At 48.2% G+C, this 21741-nt stretch overlaps 1 protein-coding gene across 18 annotated transcripts in view; it reads left to right on the top strand.

The window, feature by feature from the left end:
* RBM44 (RNA binding motif protein 44) overlaps nt 1-21741 on the top strand; it is a 48575-nt gene that overhangs the window by 9649 nt on the left and 17185 nt on the right. For 9 of the 18 annotated variants that reach the window (XM_075607279.1, XM_075607276.1, XM_075607275.1 and 6 more), the window contains exons 2-7: nt 1495-1555; nt 5524-5651; nt 8363-8437; nt 12917-12974; nt 13724-13854; nt 16385-17832. In XM_075607279.1, coding sequence (XP_075463394.1) covers nt 1495-1555; nt 5524-5651; nt 8363-8437; nt 12917-12974; nt 13724-13854; nt 16385-17832 — 1901 coding nt within the window. Of the gene's footprint in view, nt 1-290; nt 652-1494; nt 1556-5523; nt 5652-7341; nt 7742-8362; nt 8438-12916; nt 12975-13723; nt 13855-16384; nt 17833-21741 lie in introns of those variants that run through there. The other 9 variants (XM_075607281.1, XM_075607282.1, XM_075607280.1 and 6 more) reach the window with 7 other exon arrangements.

Raw genomic sequence — 21741 nt, 5'->3', positions numbered from 1 at the left:
CACCTAGAACCTGCCTCTGTCTGCACGCACCTAGAACCTGCCTCTGTCTGCACGCACCTAGAACCTGCCTCTGTCTGCACGCACCTAGAACCTGCCACTCCACGCTCACACACCGACACTTTGCTTTGACATTCACACTTGTATCTAGAAACTACCTTTCTGCAGACACATCTAGAACTTCTCTTTGCACACAAACACACACACGCGAGTCTGCAGGGTGGGGTCAGTCACTATGCCACACGTTGTGTTGTCTGACTGTACATAACCAGCTCCGTTTCTTTGCATTGCAGGGGCTTGTGTATGTGTAGGTTTGTGTTTTTGTGTCTTGCTGACATCCTGTAGTCATGACCTACCCAGCTTTCCCTAAAGAAGATTACAAATGGCTCCCAGACTACAGTGTGCTTTCAGCTGCCCCAGGGAGCATGGCTCTGGGTCTCTGTGATCCGTTTGCTCCCTTCCACCTGCCTTTACTCGTATCACAACCACTAGTCATACACTATCACACAGGAGGATTGCTCCACAGTTACCGGAGTTATTTGCCAGTAGCTCCTGACAATGCTATGGCGTTGTGCACTGTCCCTGCTGTCCCTGTCCTGAATACAGCTGAACTGGGCTCCACTCGGCACCAAGGCTCTCTGTATAGCCATGCAGGTGAGTGGATTCTCAGTTCTGCAATGCCATATTCTCTTGTGATTTTGTGTCTTATTGACCTCATACAACCACAATCATTTGTACCGTGAGACGCTGACCAGTCAGTATTATCCTGAAGTCCTTTTTACTTGACCACACGTTGCATGACATCTTTATACTATCTTCCGAAGCCTTCCCTTTTCACTCATTGCATGCAGAACTGCCCTAACATCCCCGCATTGCCCACTCCCTCCTTTACTTGTTGCATTGTTTGGAGGATTTCAAGCTGCTTTTATTTAATACATCCACAGTTCAGCTCTGTGATCTTCTAGGCTGAATATTCTTTAACCAACACTTTCCCCATCTCTCACCTTGTCTATAACCTATCTAGCTGCTCCTTTTACGTGTGATTGGTTTCATAACAAATAACTCATTTTTTTTTACTGGACAGTGTCCAAATACAGGACAAGTCCAGTGCATTACTGGATACCTGGCACCCCTAAAATTTAGCACTGCAGCACTGAGATCCTCTCCTCTGGTGCAAATGTACACATGTGAATCTCGAGCCACCGCTGTTACACTCATTTGACAATATTAATGATGGTGTTCATGTGTAATGGAATTATTCAAAATTCTATTTATTGTCCCATTCTCGCTCAGCTATATTGGCTGCTTATTCCTGTGTATCTATCTGCACTAGTAAATGTTGCAGTGTATTTGTTTTCCCATCAGTACTAAACAGTTTTCTAGGTTCCCGATTTATGATCACAGACTGGTTTTCGGCTAAGGCATTCCCCACAGTGCAATCCTGCTTGGTGAAATAGTGTAACGTGTACTGATATATTTGCTATGTCTTTTCCCAAGACTTTGCCGACGAGGAGACATGTCGACGGTGTAAACAGCAAAGGAGAGAGATCCTCAACAGGTACCGACTTTTATGAGCTCAGTCTAGGGTTGGGCAATGACAAAGAAACAAAATTCACACAATAATGAGGTGAAGAAATATATTGTGATGACGATATTTAGTGCAGTAGAAATGTGTTCAGTAGGAAAATACGTCAATTACTTTTTTTAATTAAACTTTTTTTTTTTCCTAATAAAGAATTTTGATGGTATTTAGGGAAAGTAATTGGGAAAAGGGTAAGCACAGGACAAAGGGAAAGGGTGGTGCACTTGCATGGACATTAGTATGGATCTGGCACTTCACTTTTGTCATCAGCACCACTTGGAGGGGATGGAGTGCGGCCGCCTCACTGAACTGAATTCCCAATAGGGATTAGCGCAGCGGGGGTCCCTGCTTCTGAATTGGACTCCTGATGCGTTAATCTTACCGGGCCACAACCAGTCTGGAAGAAGTGCGCACACAGAGAAGCAGTCTCTGTCTCCCGTGCAGCTCATACAGCAGGTCTCACTATTTGTATTAAATAGTGAGACCCCGTGCTTCAATACTGCGTACTAAAAATAATCCTAAAAATAGTGGCGGTCCCTGCTTCTGAATGGGACTACCCATGCGTTACTGGCCATGTGGGCACGGGGGGAGCTGCGGTCGTGAGCACACTTCCTTGCTCCCACGCCGAAAGTAAATCACCTCCCCCTTTTTTTTTCTTTTTGAAGCTGGTGCATCTTAAATTGCATTTAATTTGCTGCCCCTAAAATATCCGTGACTCACACGGCTGACTGACTTGTCATTTTATTTTATTGCAATTTTACTATCAAATTTGTATACTAGTTGAGAGACCCGGCGTTGCCCGGAATGTAAATAGATAAAATAAATTGATGTTGTTTAAAATAAAAAAGTATAAGAATTCAATATTATTAAAGTACAACATATGGTTTTGATCCACTTTGATTAAAGATATATAAGTAATGTGGTGTTCCGAGTATAGAACATGCCACATATAACTGTTCATGGGATAAACATGTTTATTGTAAGTTTATACCAGTGCACTTGATTGTCCTTGTGTGATTGATTGTCCTTGTGATTTGTTGAGGGTGATACCAAATGCGAGTCTCAGTGGAAATTGTAGGCGTTTGAAATTGAAGGGCATGTTAGTAGGAATTGGTTGAATGGGGGGTATGAATACGTTGCCCGTGATGTAAATTGATAAAATAAATTGATGCGACCTGTGAAAGTGTGTTAAATGTATTACTTATGGTTGTGTGAAATAGTTTTGTGGGGTGGAGAGGGTGGTAAGGGTGGGTTGTGAAGAGTGTGGTAAGGTATGGGTAAAAAAAGGAGGGAGGTTTGTGCTAAAAAGAGGAGTGGTGAGTGGTGAGTGGAGGAGAGGAGGGGGTGTGTGTTGAAAAAGAGGAGGGGGGGTGTGGTGAAAAAGTACAGGGGGGGGTGTGAAAAAGAGGGGAGGGGAGTGTGGATGGGTGAGGGGAGTGTGGTGAAAGTAGACGTGAGTGGTGTGGGGGGGCATGTGAGGTGGTGGTGTAGGGGAGGGTTGAGTGGATTGTGGATTTAATGGTTAACTGACTTACCTGATATATGTAAAATGTAGTATTGATGACAAATGAACGTATTTTTGTGACCTGTGGAAGTGTGTTACATTTATTATTTGTGTTTGGGGCAAAAAGGGTTGGGGGTGGAGACGGTGGGTGTTAAGAGTGGGGTACGGGAGGGTTAAAAAGAGGAGGGTGTGTTGGTGTGGGGAAGAGGAGTGTTGGTGTGGGGAAGAGGAGTGGGGGTGTGGGGAAGAGGAGTGGGGGGTGAAAAGAGATGGGAGGGGAGTGGGGGGGTGAAAAGAGATGGGAGGGTAAGGTGGGTGTGAGTGAAGTATTTGTGCAAACTGTAAGAGGGAGTGTTAAGAAAAATGTTATTATTATGTACTTGGAGACTGATGAAAATTTAGTTTTGAGGTAAGGTGTGGTGTGGATGAGGGTAAGCTGAGGGAGTGTAGCGCTAATGAAACGCAGAAGGACATCAGTAGCGACCGTGCGGTGTGCAGACAGGGTAAGCTGAGGGAGTGGAGCGCTGAGGAAACGCAGACGGACATCAGTAGCGGGCGTGCGGAGCGCTGACAGAACGCCGTTGATGCAGAGGAGAATTGTTTATATTTTATGGAGTGGTGAGCTGGGGTGAAGGAAGGCTTTTATTATTTAACAAACGTTCTAAGGTGGCAGGGAGTGTTCAGGCCAAAGGCGGACATTTGGTTTGTAGCTGCGCGGGAAGGCGGACATTTTGTGAACTGTCAAATGTTTATTAGGTGAAGGTGGGGGCGGGAAGGCGGACATTTTAGAAAGGCTGAAATGCAACAGTAGCGGGCGGGCGGAGCGCAGACGGAACGGCGTTGATGTGGAGGAGAATGTTTGTTTATATTTTATTGAGTGATGAGCTGGGGTGAAGGAAGGCTTTTATTATTTCAGAAAGGTTGTAAGGTGGCAGGGAGTGTTCAGCGTGTTAAGGGGCCAAAGGCGAACATTTTTTTTGTAGCTGCGCGGGAATGCGGACATTTTGTGAAGTGTAAAATTTGTATTAGGTGAAGGTGGGCGCGGGAAGGCGGACATTTTGTGAAGTGTAAAATTTGTATTAGGTGAAGGTGATTTATACCCGGCGTTTCCCGGGATGTAAAGAAAAAGGATGTTGTTGAAAAAAGTTTGTTTGTAAACAAACAGTACAATGAACATGTAGTTGAGGAAATATGAGCAAAGTGCATGTTTCTTGTAATGGTTGTTTATAAAGAACATTTTTTAGTAGTTCCAGTTGGAGCAAAGATATAAAAACAAAACCACAACTACACTGCCTGAGTAATAAATGTAGGCCAACTACACACTGACTGAGAAACTTCTGATTGGTCAAATGTCAATAAGGGGCAAAATGATAGTAGGCATGAAATGACAGTTGGTGAGGAGATTCTCACAGCAGCCATTATGTGTAAAGACAGATTAATTTCTACATACAGGTAAAAAACATGGGTTTTTTTTATTCCCTTTTCAGTGAAGCAAATAAATAACAATATGTTTAGGCATTAAATGACCGTTAGTGAGGAGATACTCACAGCAGCCACTTAATATTGTAAAATGTAGATTCCAACTTATCCCTTTCAGAGCTGTAACATTCATCTAATATGGATCTCATGTGATATTAAATATCCCCCAAAAATATACTCTTCAAAAGAATCACTTATTTATATTAATATTGATCATCTCTTAAGTAATATCATCTGATAATTAATTAGTTAATTAGACAGGGGTGATAGTCTGAGGTGGGTTAAATTAGACAGGGTCAGAAGCATGGTCGTGTGTGTGTGTGTGTGTGTGTGTGTGTGTGTGTGTGTGTGTGTGTGTGTGTGTGTGTGTGTGTGTGTGTGTGTGTGTGTGTGTGTGTGTGTGTGTGTGTGTGTGAAGCATGGTCTCAGGTGTGAGTGTTTGTGTACACGGGTGACAGTGAGTGTGTGTGAAGCATGGTCTCAGGTGTGAGTGTTTGTGTACACGGGTGACAGTGAGTGTGTGTGAAGCATGGTCTCAGGTGTGTGTGTGTGTGTGTGTGTGTGTGTGTGTGTGTGTGTGTGCACAGGGGTGACAGTGTGAGATGGATGAAACTTACCAAGGACTCCGCAGGGGTTCTCTGGGGGTATGGTGTGTCAGTGAGAGTGTGTGACAGTGAAGTAGGTGTGTGTCAGTGATGTCACTGTACCTTTTGGCCAATGAGTCGTGTGGGAGGCTGACTATGGGCGGGCGGACACAGGGACCAATGTCTGTGTGTGTCACAGTGGAGCGTACCTCTTGGCCAATGAGAGTCGCGGGGGGCGGGCAGACCTACGGACCAATCTGATTGGCCACATCTACAACCCCACAAACTTCAGATTTATATATTAAGATTGCCCAACTCTAGCTCAATCTGTCTCTGAAGCCTCTACCTGAGGTCTCTGTGTTTGCTTGTCTTTTTAGGCAGGTGTGTGACTTGGTCAGACAGTATGGCTGCCTTGGAGTCGTTGATAAGGAGATTCTGGGCTGGTATATAATGCTACCTGAAGAAGACAGAAAGATCATCAAAGGTATCTTTGGTCAGCCGTGCAGTGAGTTTTGGTTAAATGTGCACTCCCGCTGACTATGCAACATATCAAGCAAACATATTGGGAAAGGGTTGTTTCTTGATTGTGTGCACGACGTTGCTATCCATTCAGTATCCAAATATTTCCGTGTGATTACTAGCTACTTTACATTTTGAATCCAATGTCTAGTGCCAATAACTTGCTTACGCGTGCCATATGTTGGCGTAAGTAGAACAATTTAGATCAGACCAGCCGTCGTAAAGATAAAAATCTAAACTTGCTACCTCCTTAATTGATTCCCCAAAATGTATTCATTGCAAAAAGGTGCATTTACAAAAATCTCTTTAATCAAGGCAAATAACTTCACAAAATGTCTAATAGCTAGGTTGAAAATAAGAGGTAGATGCTTTGGAGAGCCATGTGGTGACTATGAACCTCTTCTCTCTGAGTGCTGGTCTGATCTAAATGTTTCTACGTACAGTATGTGGATTGCACTTGATGGTGAAGGTACTGGATCTGGGGACCAGTTACAGTTATAAACACGGAGTCAATGCAAGTTCTGTTTTTTGTATTTTATATGTTGGTGCGCCGACATTTGTTACAAACCTTAAATAGAATTGAATTTTTTTTTTTATTATTAGGCACAGTTTGTATTACACACACCTTTATCTCTAACCTCCTACCACATGCAGCACTTATCACCTGAGATCAGACTTCAAAAGACTGTTCATGGTCCCAAGGCTCAACAAAGTATCCGTCCGTTCCTCCTTCTCTTACCGTGCACCCCAAAACTGGAACAACCTACCGGAGACTCTCACATCCACCACCAGTCTACGTTCTTTCATAACTAAGGCTGTCTCACATTTTAATCTGGCCTAACTGTTTCATTCGCCCATAATATATATTTTCTTTAACTGTGCATGCAATGTCTTGTATATAATCTATACCCTGTTCATTTATGTAACTGTATTTGTAACCATGTATTATTTGTCCTAACTCTGTGCCCAGGACATACTTGAAAACGAGAGGTAACTCTCAATGTATTACTTCCTGCTAAAATATTTTATAAATAAATAAATAACCTCACCAGGGCCCGGTGAAAATGGTACATCAAATTTTAGGTGGATCATCACATTTATTCCCAGGATTTTATCCTTTTAATGCAGGGGTTCTCCACTCCTCATGACCCCCCAACAGGTCAGGTTTATGGATATCCCTGCTTTAGCACAGGTGTCTCAGTATTTGACGGAGCCACTAATTGAGCCACTTGTCCTGAAGCAGGCTCTTCCACAGAGTCTGTGAATGAGCCACCTGTGCTGAAGCTTTGATATCTTTAAACAGACCTGGTGGTGGGGGGGGGGGGTGTTGAGTACCCCTGCCTTAGTGATGCTAAAGTGCCTCGCTAAACTATACTACATGTAGAGCTGATCAGTACTAAGAATGTAAGTGATTTTTTTAGCTTTTACGTGCTATGTGTAATATCTGATTTAGCAAAGAAAAGAAAATGTTTTATGCTGTCCACAAGAAACCTTTCCCACCTGCTGTGAGTCTAAAGATCGTGTGCTGTTTTCCATAATTGGAGCAATGGTTTTGCTTTGTACATGTGTGCTTAAATATATATTTTATTTAAAAATAGTAAATAATGTTTAGTATGGTGTTGGTTTACTTTTTTGTAGCAATGTTTTTTTTTTTTTTGTTTTTTTTTCCCTACAAGGAAGAAAAACTTGTGGGAATGGTAGTAAAGCACTGCAACAATTCAAAAGATTTTAGGGACCTTGAAGGGTTTGAATATTCCAGGACTAAAGTCTTCTATATATCCATCGGATGCTACAACTGCCTAATTTGGGGCGTGGCTTATTACCAGTATTTTTTTATTTATAAATAATTTTGCCCGGTCACATGATCTTCATCACAGAACTTTGGCTGTCAGTACAGGAGAAGATTACCCACGATGCATTTAGTGAACAGCCAGCCGAATTTCTGCAATCGATCGTTACAGGAGAACGGATCGATCAGGAGCTTAGCTAATCACTTGTCAGTGTGCAGATTGTATTGATGCACATATTGAATGGAAAAAAAACTACTGCTTGAACTGCAGCTTTAAATGAACAGTGGTAATACATTAAATTTACAGACATTTCATGGACAGTTAAAGATAATATAGGATTATGGGTATATGTAACAATTACAGACAAGGTTAAATTGTGTTAGAGGTAAGATACGCCTGCAATGTGTTTAGAAGAGGCCCTACCCCATGGAGCTTATAATCTATAAGGAATGGTAAATTGAAACATGGGGTACATGGGATGAGAAATTGGTGTGTTTTGGATTGTAACAGGGCAGATGTAATATTGGCAAATGGCAGGCACCCTTTGGCTGCCCTTCAGCTGCTACCATAGGCTGTCCACCTTTTGGGGAGACAGATGTAGGCTAAAGAGGTTCTCAATGAATTGAGCTGTGCTCTGAAAGTCATTTGTCTTGGGCAGGAAACATTTCAGAGGATGGGGCTGACGAAACACACAAAAGCAATCCCAGATATTAACCATTAGCATGCTGATTCAGTGCAGAGGGGAGCTGCTCTTGGGTAACCCTTTCAGATGACCGCCTTTGGGGTGACACATGTAGGCTGAAGGGTTAAGTCAAATCATTGTTACAGTGACCTGGGTAAGGGGAAGGTTTTCTGAACCATGTATCTGACCTCCAACTACAATTACCTTTGCTTTACGCCCTTGCAGAAACTGGTACACTCACCGAATTCATGCAGAACAATCCGTCTCTCTACATAGCCAATAACTGGGTAACATCTACAGGTAAGAGGCAGCAAGCAAAAGAGCAGCTTCAGTTTATGCCAGGCCTGCACAACTCGTTAAGCGAGAAGGGCCGAACTGCTCCAAGAAAAAAACATTTGGGCCGCACGGGTAAAATCATCATCATCATCATCTTTTCTCCAGCACCTCTCATCATCATCATCCTCATAATCTCCCCCAGCACCCCTCATCATCATCCTCATATCTCCCCCAGAACCCCTCACTATCAACCTTTGCGATACTCCCCATCTATCTCTCATACCCCCATCTCTCCCCCTCACCCACACACATAATACTCCCCCTCCACATCAAACACACAATACCCCCCTGCACACCACACACATCCCACCCCTCGTGCACCTCACATCATTCTCCCCCCTACACCTCACATCATTCTCCCCCCTGCACCTCACATCATTCTCCCCCCCTGCACCTCACGTCATTCTCCCCCCTGCACCTCCAATCACACCCCCCCCTGCACCTCCAATTACCCCCCCTGCACCTCCAATCACCCCCCCTGCACCTCCAATCACCCCCCCCTGCACCTCCAATCACCCCCCCCTGCACCTCCAATCACCCCCCCCTGCACCTCCAATCACCCCCCCCTGCACCTCCAATCACCCCCCCCTGCACCTCCAATCACCCCCCCCTGCACCTCCAATCACCCCCCCCCCTGCACCTCCAATCACCCCCCCCCCTGCACCTCCAATCACCCCCCCCCCCTGCACCTCCAATCACCCCCCCCTGCACCTCCAATCACCCCCCCCTGCACCTCCAATCACCCCCCCCTGCACCTCCAATCACCCCCCCCTGCACCTCCAATCACCCCCCCCCCCTGCACCTCCAATCACCCACCCCCCCTGCACCTCCAGTGACCCACCCCCCCCCTGGCACCTCCAGTGACCCCTCCCCCCCCCTGGCACCTCCAGTGACCCCTCCCCCCCCCTGGCACCTCCAGTGACCCCTCCCCCCCCCTGGCACCTCCAGTGACCCCTCCCCCCCCCTTGCACCTCCAGTGACAACCCGGCACCTCCAATAACACCCCTCCTCCCCCCCCCCCCCCCGCACCTCCAATCACGGCGGGACTGCGCGCGCTCACAAGCAGCGGCCACCGGAAGTGCCGCACTTCAGAGCGGGCTCGGCTCGCTGGAGGAAGGGGAGAGCGGGCTCGGCACGCAGGGGAGGGAGAGCGGGCTCGGCTCGCGGGGGAGGGAGAGCGGGCTCGCGGGGGGAGGGAAAGGGGGCTCGGGAGGAGGGGGAAAGCAGCCGCCACGGGCCGCACAGTGAGGTTGTGTGTTGTGCAGGCCTGGTTTATGCAATCTAGCAACAACCCCTTTTAATGAAAATGTCATTGCAGCTATGAAGTTATCATGTTTACTTTTATTTATTTTTTGCATATGTAGCCAATACAGGTTCTGGGCTACCTGGGCATTAGCGGGGGTATCCCCCTTAGCCTAGGGACCACTTATAGTTACAGGGACACTTTACACCTCTTTGCCCCATTTACCTTTCTGGTCTATGCTGAAGCAGGGAACCCTAGCGGTGATTCGCGCAAGTGTTTTCAAGGGGAAGTATTGCCGGGACAATGTGCCTACATGTATCCGAGAATCGGGCATGATTCCCGGGTACATTTTTAGGGGAACCGACAACTCCTGACCCCAACTACCTAGGCACATTCTGCCAACAATTCCTCCGCAAAACCCCCTTGAAACTCATCCCTTAGCAATCGCTGCTCTCTAGCATCCCTGGAAACTCATGCCCTAGCAATCGCTGCTCTCTAGCATCCCTGGAAACTCATGCCCTAGCAATCGCTGCTCGCTAGCATCCCTGGAAACTCATGCCCTAGCAATCGCTGCTCGCTAGCATCCCTGGAAACTCATGCCCTAGCAATCGCTGCTCTCTAGCATCCCTGGAAACTCATGCCCTAGCAATCGCTGCTCGCTAGCATCCCTGGAAACTCATGCCCTAGCAATCGCTGCTCGCTAGCATCCCTGGAAACTCATGCCCTTGCAATCGCTGCTCGCTAGCATCCCTGGAAACTCATGCCCTAGCAATCGCTGCTCTCTAGCATCCCTGGAAACTCATGCTCTAGCAATCGCTGCTCTCTAGCATCCCTGGAAACTCATGCCCTAGCAATTGCTGCTCGCTAGCATCCCTGGAAACTCATGCCCTAGCAATCGCTGCTCTCTAGCATCCCTGGAAACTCATGCCCTAGCAATCGCTGCTCTCTAGCATCCCTGGAAACTCATGCCCTAGCAATCGCTGCTCTCTAGCATCCCTGGAAACTCATGCCCTAGCAATCGCTGCTCTCTAGCATCCCTGGAAACTCATGCCCTAGCAAATCGCTGCTCGCTAGCATCCCTGGAAACTCATGCCCTAGCAATCGCTGCTCGCTAGCATCCCTGGAAACTCATGCCCTAGCAATCGCTGCTCGCTAGCATCCCTGGAAACTCATGCCCTAGCAATCGCTGCTCGCTAGCATCCCTGGAAACTCATGCCCTAGCAATCGCTGCTCGCTAGCATCCCTGGAAACTCATGCCCTAGCAATCGCTGCTCGCTAGCATCCCTGGAAACTCATGCCCTAGCAATCGCTGCTCGCTAGCATCCCTGGAAACTCATGCCCTAGCAATCGCTGCTCTCTAGCATCCCTGGAAACTCATGCCCTAGCAATCGCTGCTCGCTAGCATCCCTGGAAACTCATGCCCTAGCAATCGCTGCTCGCTAGTATCCCTGGAAACTCATGCCCTAGCAATCGCTGCTCGCTAGCATCCCTGGAAACTCATGCCCTAGCAATCGCTACTCGCTAGCATCCCTGGAAACTCATGCCCTAGCAATCGCTGCTCGCTAGCATCCCTGGAAACTCATGCCCTAGCAATCGCTACTCGCTAGCATCCCTGGAAACTCATGCCCTAGCAATCGCTGCTCGCTAGCATCCCTTGAAACTCATGCCCTAGCAATCGCTGCTCTCTAGCATCCCTGGAAACTCATGCCCTAGCAACCGCTGCTCGCTAGCATCCCTGGAAACTCATGCCCTAGCAATCGCTGCTCGCTAGCATCCCTGGAAACTCATGCCTTAGCAATCGCTGCTCGCTAGTATCCCTGGAAACTCATGCCCTAGCCATCGCTGCTCGCTAGCATCCCTGGAAACTCATGCCTTAGCCATCGCTGCTCGCTAGCATCCCTGGAAACTCATGCCCTAGCAATCGCTGCTCGCTAGCATCCCTGGAAACTCATGCCCTAGCAATCGCTGCTCGCTAGCATCCCTGGAAACTCATGCCCTAGCAATCGCTGCTCGCTAGCATCCCTGGAAACTCATGCCCTAGCAATCGCTGCTCGCTAGCATCCCTTGAAACTCATGCCCTAGCAATCGCTGCTCTCTAGCATCCCTGGAAACTCATGCCCTAGCAATCGCTGCTCGCTAGCATCCCTGGAAACTCATGCCCTAGCAATCGCTGCTCGCTAGCATCCCTGGAAACTCATGCCTTAGCAATCGCTGCTCGCTAGCATCCCTGGAAACTCATGCCCTAGCCATCGCTGCTCGCTAGCATCCCTGGAAACTCATGCCCTAGCAATCGCTGCTCGCTAGCATCCCTGGAAACTCATGCCCTAGCAATCGCTGCTCGCTAGCATCCCTGGAAACTCATGCCCTAGCAATCGCTGCTCGCTAGCATCCCTGGAAACTCATGCCTTAGCAATCGCTGCTCGCTAGCATCCCTGGAAACTCATGCCCTAGCAATCGCTGCTCGCTAGCATCCCTGGAAAGGCAAAAACACAAATTATTTATTGTCGCAAATTACAGGTTATGCATTTAGTTACTGGGTCCAAGAGCTGACTTCTTGAACCCTTATTTCGGATCAGAGGTAACCAAAACAGGGCTTGACCTTTATTAAGAGCCTGGTTACCCCCTCACGGTCACAGCGCTGAAGCAGGGATATGCTTAAAACCTGACCTGTTGGTGGCCCTGGGACTACTGCTCTACAGCACATATGCTTGAAATGCCAGCCTGGTCGGGCCTACCCGCTTTAAACTCACCTGAACTGGGGGTTACATTTAGAGCTGCTCCATGGTCCCCTGGCACATTAGCCAATAGAATGCTGCAACGTGATCGGGAGAGAACATCGCATTTTTGTGACCCCTGACTGCCTGGTGTCAAGGGACCTCTGATCTCCGGGGAACCCTCCTAGTTCATGTAAGGTTCAAATAAAATTATTTCGGGGAGGATTGCTGGCTTAACACTTTGGGTGCTCTATGGACGTAGCTGCTACGTCCCGGGGTTTGACACTGCAGGTGCACAATGACATAGCGGCTGTGCCGTAAATATCCTGCTACTTTTATTTATTTTTTTCAAGGAAAGATGGCGTTTAAAGGCCACCTGTCACTAGGTGGAAGGGGGGGGGGGAGGTCATGTGATCGGGAGTACCGAAGGGTTAACTAAGCCTGACGGGTTTTCCACTCCTACATGTATTTGTTGTTTTTATTCAGACGGATCTCCCTACAGTAAGATGGAAAAGAGTGCTGCAAAAGTGTGTGACTTCAATAAGTAAGTAGTAAAGGAACAGATAATGAAAAATCGCTCGAAAGACTTGGGGTGTGCTGTGTGCTGCGTGTCCTTGTAACAGTAGCAGTGAGAGAATGGGATGTCTAGTGAGCTTTCTGCAAGAAGCAGTAAGGTTAAACCGAGCCTGCATGTGGCACAGCTACCATGAAGGTTCACTGCTTGTTTTATGGGGAACATTCTAATCCTCTCTCCCAAAAATATATATGGGCTGTACAGCATAAAGGGTGTGTATTTATATATTTCTAACAGACCAAAGAGAATATGAATTATCTGTGTGCCGTAGAAAAACACAATAAAATACAAATACATTGTTTCCCCATCTCTCTATACTTACTACTTCCCCAATAAGTGGTAATAACAATAAACGGCTGCACTTTTCACATTGTGGCTGTATCTAGTGCTGCATGGGGTGGGTTACAGAGAAAGGGAGCCATCCTTTTTTGGGGTGCCTCAATTGTAATTTTTGGGTTCTCCTTTCTGTATCTAGAAGAAGCTTTATGTAGTTGAAAGTATGCAGTCATACTCCGTATAACTGTAGCCACTCTGCGGCTCCAGGTCCCTTTCTCCGCTAGGGGATTAAATCACAGTGTTGTAGAAGTCCCAAAAACCGAGACACTTCGGATAGCAACATCTTTGATACTTTGGTGGCAGCTGCTACAGTCTGCACAGTTGTCACCAGTCAGGTGCCTTCTAAATGAATGCTAAAGCAATCCTGTCCTTGCTACTGTCAGGTCAAGGCAAGGAACGTTCTCCTGCGTTTGGTCCTGTGACAACTGCGGCTTCAGTAACAGTTTTGAGGTGTCCACGTGCAGTCAGTGCCAGGAGACCATGAAGCAGCTAGAGGGAAGAACCCATATGCAAGGCGAGTACACTCACTGAACTTTCATTTCCTCTTTGTAATTACTAAAATATAGACAGTTTGTGGACTCCCAAGAGATGGATCATAATTCCAAACTGCAGGTAACTTCATGTTCAGCAAAGGTTTTGCTTACCTTATGTATGTGCTTGTATTTTTTCCTAGTTTAATATGAAGATTAGTATGTCGTTTGTGTTTCTTTTTTTTTTAGGCCGCAAATATTGAAGTTCTACGTAGGTAAACGTATAGTGTACAGAGCTTTCCAAACCTCATAGGTTTCAGTACATGTGAAGAAGGTGGTTTGGAAAGCTCAGGACACTTTCATCTATGAAGAAACCTATTATTGGTTCCCTAAAAGGTATTGCAACCTATAATAAATAGATTACTTTGTGGGGTGTGCCACTAACTTATTAGCGAAACGCAGCACAAACCCCAAACATGAATCTCATCCTGGGAGTACCCCTATAGTCCCACCCCCTCCCAACACTGCCCACAATTTTCAATTTAGCCCAGTATCTGAAGAGATTACACAAGCGCTCCTCAAACTAAAACTAAGCAGCCAATGTGGACCCGACTTACTACAATCTAGGTTCCTACGACTTGGTGCCCCAGCCATTGCCAAACCAATTGCGTCCATAGTCAACTCTATCCTGTCTGCAGGCCATATCCCTAAGACCTGGAAAACTGCCAGAGTTGTCCCAATCTTCAAAAGTGGGGACAAAAACACTGTCTCAAACTACAGGCCAATCTCACTTCTCCCAATTCTATCCAAAGTTATGGAAAAATGTGTCCACTCCCAATTAAGCGATTTCTACACCAAGACAAATTTCCCTAGCCAATTCCAGTCTGGGTTTCGTCCCAAACACTCCACCGTAACTACCCTGCTAAAAGTTTGCAATGAAATCCAGTGTGGAATGGAACGGGGACAACTCACTGGTGCAGTATTCCTAGATTTTGCAAAGGCTTTTGACACAGTTGATCATGTTATCCTGCTAAACAAACTCCAGAGCTCTGGAATAGGGAAACATGCTTTAAACTGGTTTCAGTCCTACCTATCAGGAAGATCCCAACATGTGTCCATCTCAGGCTCTAACTCCAACCCCCTGGATATCACGTGTGGTGTCCCGCAAGGCTCTGTTCTGGGGCCCCTACTCTTCTCAGTGTTCATTAATGATCTTCCCACAGCTTGTAAGGAAGCCTTAATACACATGTATGCAGATGACACAATCCTGTATGCACACAGCCATAGCCTCTCTGACCTTCAACACATACTTCAGTCTGACTTTTTGAGACTCGAAAACTGGATTTCCCAAAACAAACTGTTTTTAAACACTGACAAGACTGTAACAATGGTATTTGGGACCAAGACTAAATTTGTAAAGCTTCCAGTGACTGAGCTCCTGATTAGAACCAACACTAAACCCACCCTAACACCTGTCACTAGTTTTAAATACCTGGGCTTATGGTTTGACTCCCACTTAACATTCGGGATGCACATTGATACCCTGACAACCAAGACCTATGCCAAACTAGGGGTACTTTACAGGAACAAATCCTCCCTAAGTCTCCTGGTCAGAAAGCGTATTGCACAGCAGATGCTAATGCCAATTATTGACTATGGAGACATAGTATATGGCTCGGCTCCTCAAACCCACCTTAGCAAACTTGACACCCTCTACAATTCAATTTGTCGTTTTGTTCTCCAATGCAACTACAACACACATCACTGCGAAATGCTCAAAGAACTAGATTGGTCATCACTAGAGTCTAGGCGCAAAGTTCACCTTTGCTGTCTCACCCTCAAATACTTTCTGGGCAAGCTGCCCAGCTACCTGAACAAGCTCCTCACCCCTACCACATGCAGTACCTATCACCTGAGATCAGACTCCAAAAGACTATTCATGGTCCCAAGACTCAACAAAGTATCCGGACGTTCCTCCTTCTCCTTCCGTGCACCCCAAAACTGGAACAACCTACCAGAGACTCTCATATCCACCACCAGCTTAAGTTCTTTCAAATCTAAGGCTGTCTCACACTTTAATCTGGTCTGTAACTGTTTCATACGCTCATAATATATATTTTCTTTAACTGTGCATGCAATGTCTTGTATATAATGTATACCTTGTTCATTTATGTAACTGTATTTGTAACCATGTATTATTTTGTTTTACTCTGTGCCCAGGACATACTTGAAAACGAGAGGTAACTCTCAATGTATTACTTCCTGGTAAAATATTTTATAAATAAAATAAATAAATAAATAAATCTACTTTTCTTCTGCACCAATACGGCAACTAGAACTGTGAACAACATCTAGTTTACTATGAATTCTGTCAAAGGACTCATGTTTTTTGCAGCCTATTGATGATTTTTTTTTTATATTTATTTAGTTTTTTATTTTATTTTTAAATCGTTTTAAAAGTTGTATGGAGGATTAAAAAAAATGAAAATAAAATGTCTGTATATGCTTGATACCTCATTACTTAAATGTGAACAATGCTCTTTTGGTTTAACAGTTGTGTTCTATCCAAAACAGATGAGCTGGATTTAAAGACTTTGGACTCCACCAGCATGAGCTGCAGCTTTGAAAGCTGCTGTGATTTATCTGTCTGTGACCGCTCAGGGGGCCACGGCAATAACACAGAACAAAAACAAAGCCCAGAGGAAATGGAGATCTGCCAAGGAGGAACGCTCCAGAGTAACTCAGAAGCAGGAGAACCGTGTTCTGATATCCAGAAGGTTCTAGAAGAGACTCATTCCAGCAGCACATCTGAACTGAAGGAATGGCAGCTGAACAATGATCAGTCTATAGACACACAGTTCCGCATGTTCAGCAGGAGTCACGGCGGGTTTTCAAGCACCTTCCAGGATGGAGAAGTCCCTTTCCATGGAAGTACTAAGCTGATCGTGCCAGGGGAGGAGCAGCCGTATGAAGCTAAAAGGAGCCTGTGTGAGCCTGGGTCAGACTTTGCAGACTCTTTGGGGAAGCCTGATTTGGAAGTTTTGCAGCCTGTTGAAAGCATGGATGCAGCCATAGATGTTGGGACCCAACATGTGAATGGAGACACTGACCAGTGGGAAGAGTCTGTGTTCAACGCAGCTCCCAATTCAGACCACAAGTTGAATGTAGAGACCGCCATGGATCCAAAACCAGCTGAGGAGTTCTTAGCTTTTGTGGAATGCCCTAGTCTGATAAGACAGGACATCATGGGAGAAGAACTAATCCACGATGGTTTCAATCTTGTCATAGGAGGAGAACCTTCTGGAAAGGAGATGTTGCCTTATAACCGGCGCCAAAAATCTGTGTTTTTGGATGACGGAGAAATCGTGCACATCTCTTCGGAAGATCTCGAGGACTCTGGGATCACAGCGGAAAACGAGCTGTTGGAGAGTGAAGAGTTTTATTTTGGCTTTGAAGACCCTAGTGGGCAGGAAGCTGATCCTTCCACCTTGCAGTGGCAGAAACATCTTTCAGATCCCACTGAATGTCCTGAAAATCAAGACTGTTCGGCTAGCGACATCTTTGATGATACTTTTCTGTCCATTCGAAGCGGCAGCTGCAACAGTCTGCACAGTAATGCAAGTTCAGATTTCTCTCTTGATTACTACACTTATATTGAAGAACACAATTTTGAAGAGGCACTGGAAGATCTAACCAAACAGACCTCGTGCGACCAGGCTAACCAACCAGAGAGCCTGCCGTGTATAGCCAGTGGCAAATGCCATCAGAACGTCACTATGTTCCCATCCACAGAGGTCAGGAAGACGCTGATGTCAAGAGGATGCACTGCTGAGGTGGCCTTGCAGGATAAACTTTTGTCAGAATGGAGAGCAGAGCACCACAGAAACGTGTCCTGTAACACAGATCTCTCCTGGGTGTCGGACTCGAAACATGAGAAGGCATCTCAGACCACAAGAATGAATACACAGAACAGCTCAACCAACACAGATATCTCCATGCCTGGCTGCTACCCATTGTCTCGGGTAAGGTTCCTGTGGAGATGCAGTATTGCCAGTTTGACCCTGTAGAAAGTCAGATTCTTGTGCAGCAGCAGTACCCTTTAATGGCATGCCATGAGTTATCCAAGGAGACCAAGAAAGTTGGGTCCATCTATGACGAATTCTTGTGCTGGTCCAGTAAAGGGTGTCACAATTTGCCAAAGAACCTAAATTCAAACTATCTTTGAAGCATTATTCAGTGGTACAACATTTCCATAGAATCCAGCATGACTTCTGATGTCCTAGTGTATATGTTTTGTGGAGCTCGGGTTCCCCAGAAGGTTACTTGGGGTTACCTAAGGAAGAAAATTGGTTGTAGAGAAGATTTTACCCTTTAATAAGACTCTCTTATTCTGCCATATTTCTTTATTTAATGATTGACAAATATTTTTAATATTACATTGTAAGATTATAAAGAAAGCTGTTTGTTCTTAAAAAAAAATATATATATAAATATATATCTCTCTATCTCTCGATATAGATATCTATATCTCTCTATATATCTCTCTATATATCTCTCTCAATATAGATATCGATATAGATAGATATATATATATATATATATTTGCACGCCCCGGGCGAGTGGATTGAACATTGTGTCGAGCTCCTATTGGCCCAAGCAGCACACGTGTGGTACTAGGTGGCGAGTACATTTTTTTGTTCGGCGAGTACATTTTTTGGTGATTTATCGACCACTGTGTGTATATATATATATATATATATATATATATATATATATATCTACTATATATTTCTGAAAGTGTCCTATGTGTCCGGGTCTGTATGTGTCTCCCTGTGTCCCCTCCCCGTGTCCCTAGCGGCAATCTCATTGGACCTTGGGCCAGGCCAATGAGATTGCTCCCTTGGGCCGCCCGCCCCCGCACACCTCTCATTGGCCTGAGGCGGAGTGAAGGACACGCACGCGCACACACACACACACACACACACACACACACACACATCACTATACACACACACACACACACACATCACTATACACACACACACACACACACACCCACATCACTATACACACACACACACATCACTATACACACACACACACACACACACACACATCACTATACACACACACACACCCACATCACTATACACACACACACATCACTATACACACACACACACACACACACCCACATCACTATACACACACACACATCACTATACACACACACACACACACACACCCACATCACTATACACACACACACACACACACACATCACTATACACACACACACACACACACACACATCACTATACACACACACATCACTAAACACACACAACCCCCCCACACACACACTGTTACATACATTAGCGGGGCTCACAGTGTTAGCAGCACATCTCCCGCTCTCTTCCCCACCGGTCCCGGAGGCTCCGCCTCTTCCTCCGCCTCTCCCTGTTTCCCGCGCTTTCACCCCCCCCCCCCCTCCACGTGGGAGCTGCCGGACGGGTGAGGGAGTTGCCGGACGGGTGAGTGAGCGGCCTTCACCTCCCCTCACCCCCCTTCACCTTCCCTCACTCACTTCCCCTCCACCCCCCCCCCCCCCCCCCCCCCCGGCGCCGCTACAGTCAGCAGGGGAGCGGAGTGAGCGAGCGCGCGCCAGGGACACAGCGGGGGGTGCGCCCACAACACGCTGAGTCCCCCTCAGCTCCACGTGGGAGCTGCCGGACGGGTGAGGGAGCGGCCGGACGGGTGAGTGAGCGGCCTTCACCTCCCCTCACCCACCCCTGACACCACTTCCCCTCCCTTCCACCTCCCCTCCCTTCACCCCCCCTCCACTTCACCTCCCCTCCAACCCCCCCTTAACCTCCCCTCCACCCCCCCCTTAACCTCCCCTCCACCTCCCCTCCACCCCCCCCTTCACCTCCCCTCCACCCCCCCTCTTAACCTCCCCTCCACCCCCCCCTTAACCTCCCCTCCACCCCCCCCTTACCCTCCACTCCACCCCCCCCTTACCCTCCACTCCTCCTCCCCTTCACCTCCCCTCCACCCCCCCCTTAACCTCCCCTCCTCCCCTCCACCCCCCCCCCCTTCACCTACCCTCCACCCCTCCCCTTCACCTACCCTCCACCCCCTCCCCTCCACCTTCACCTCCCCTTCACCTCCCCTACACCCCCCCCCTTTACCTCCCCTCCACCCCCCCCCCCTTCACCTACCCTCCACCCCTCCCCTTCACCTACCCTCCACCCCCTCCCCTCCACCCCCCCCTTCACCTCCCCTACACCCCCCCTTTACCTCCCCTCCACCCCCCCCCCCCCTTCACCTACCCTCCACCCCTCCCCTCCACCCCCCCCTTCACCTCCCCTCCACCCCCCCCCCTTCACCTCCCCTCCACCCCCCCCCCCTTCACCTCCTCTCCACCCCCCCGTTCACCTCCCCTCCACCCCCGGTTCACCCCCGGTTCACCTCCCCTCCACCCCCGCTTCACCTCCCCTCCACCCCTACCTTCACCTCCCCTCCACCCTCACATTCACCGCCCCCTCCACCCCCACCCCCACCCCCCTTCACCCCCACCTTCACTCCCCCCTTACAACCTCCCACCTTCCCACCTCCCCACCACCTCCCCCCCCCCTTCCCACCTTCCCACCACCTCCCCCCCCCTTCCCACTACCTCCCCCCCTTCCCACCACCTCCCCCCCTTCCCACCACCTCCCCCCCTTCCCACCTTCCCACCACCTCCCCCCCTTCCCACCTTCCCACCACCTCCCCCCCTTCCCACCTCCCCCCCTTTCCCACCTACCCACCACCTCCCCCCCTTCCCACCACCTCCACCCCCCCTTCACCTCCCCTCCACCCCCCCTTCATCTACCCTCACCCCCCCTTCACCTCCCCCCCCTTCACCTCCCCCAGCCCCCCAACCTCCACCCTTCCCACCTACCCCCTCCGCCCCCCCCTTCACCTCCGCCCCGCCTTCACCTCCCCTCCGCCCCCCCTTCGCCTCCCCTCCGCCCCCCCTTCACCTCCCCTCCGCCCCCCCTTCACCTCCCCTCCGCCCCCCCTTCACCTCCCCTCCGCCCCCCCTTCACCTCCCCTCCGCCCCCCCTTCACCTCCCCTCCGCCCCCCTTTCACCTCCCCTCACCTCCCCTCCGCCCCCCTTCACCTCCCCCCACCACCCCTTCGACCTCACCTCCCCTCCTTCAATGCCTTTCGTCCGCCCTCCCGCCTCTGCCTTTCGCCCACCCGCACTTCTGCCTTTCACCCGCCCACCGCTCACACCCCTGCGCCACACAGCCGCCGCACTCACTCAACAGACACCCGCCACACTCGACACATGCCCGCCGCCTCTCACCCACCCCACACACTCGACACACACCTGCCGCATCCTGCCCCTACGCAACAATATCACTGACCAGCTGTCACCCGCACTCGCCACACACCCGCCGCCTCACACCCTAGCAGGACCCCGACCCACAGCCAGCACTCACTACCCATGCGCCACCCGTACTGAACACCCACCCGCCGCCTCACACACGCTCACACCCTAGCAGGACACACGCCTCACATTTTCACATTACTTATGTCACCAAAATATACATTGTACTGTGGTGTGTTTACAATAAACCATTTTTATACAACATCGTATTACATTTTATTCCATCTTTCTTTTCAACATTATTATCCAACCTTTCCAACAAATAGTCACCTATTGTTCCACCATTTATAAATAATACACCTATTACGCATTTACATCCCGGGCAACGCCGGGTCTCTCAGCTAGTATATATATATATATACACAGTGACACTTTTTATCTGTGTGCTCATTTGCATGTCATTTCCCAGAATCCCTTGCTGCAGTGGAAGTGCTGTTTGCTGGGTGATAATGGTGAAAGACAGGGTTGCAGACCTGTCTAAGACATGCAAAT

Source organism: Ascaphus truei, chromosome 7 (assembly GCF_040206685.1).
Source record: "Ascaphus truei isolate aAscTru1 chromosome 7, aAscTru1.hap1, whole genome shotgun sequence".
NCBI classification, from domain to species: domain Eukaryota; kingdom Metazoa; phylum Chordata; class Amphibia; order Anura; family Ascaphidae; genus Ascaphus; species Ascaphus truei.
Note: the sequence above shows the minus strand (reverse complement) of the source record. Positions and strands in the feature narration are given on the sequence as shown.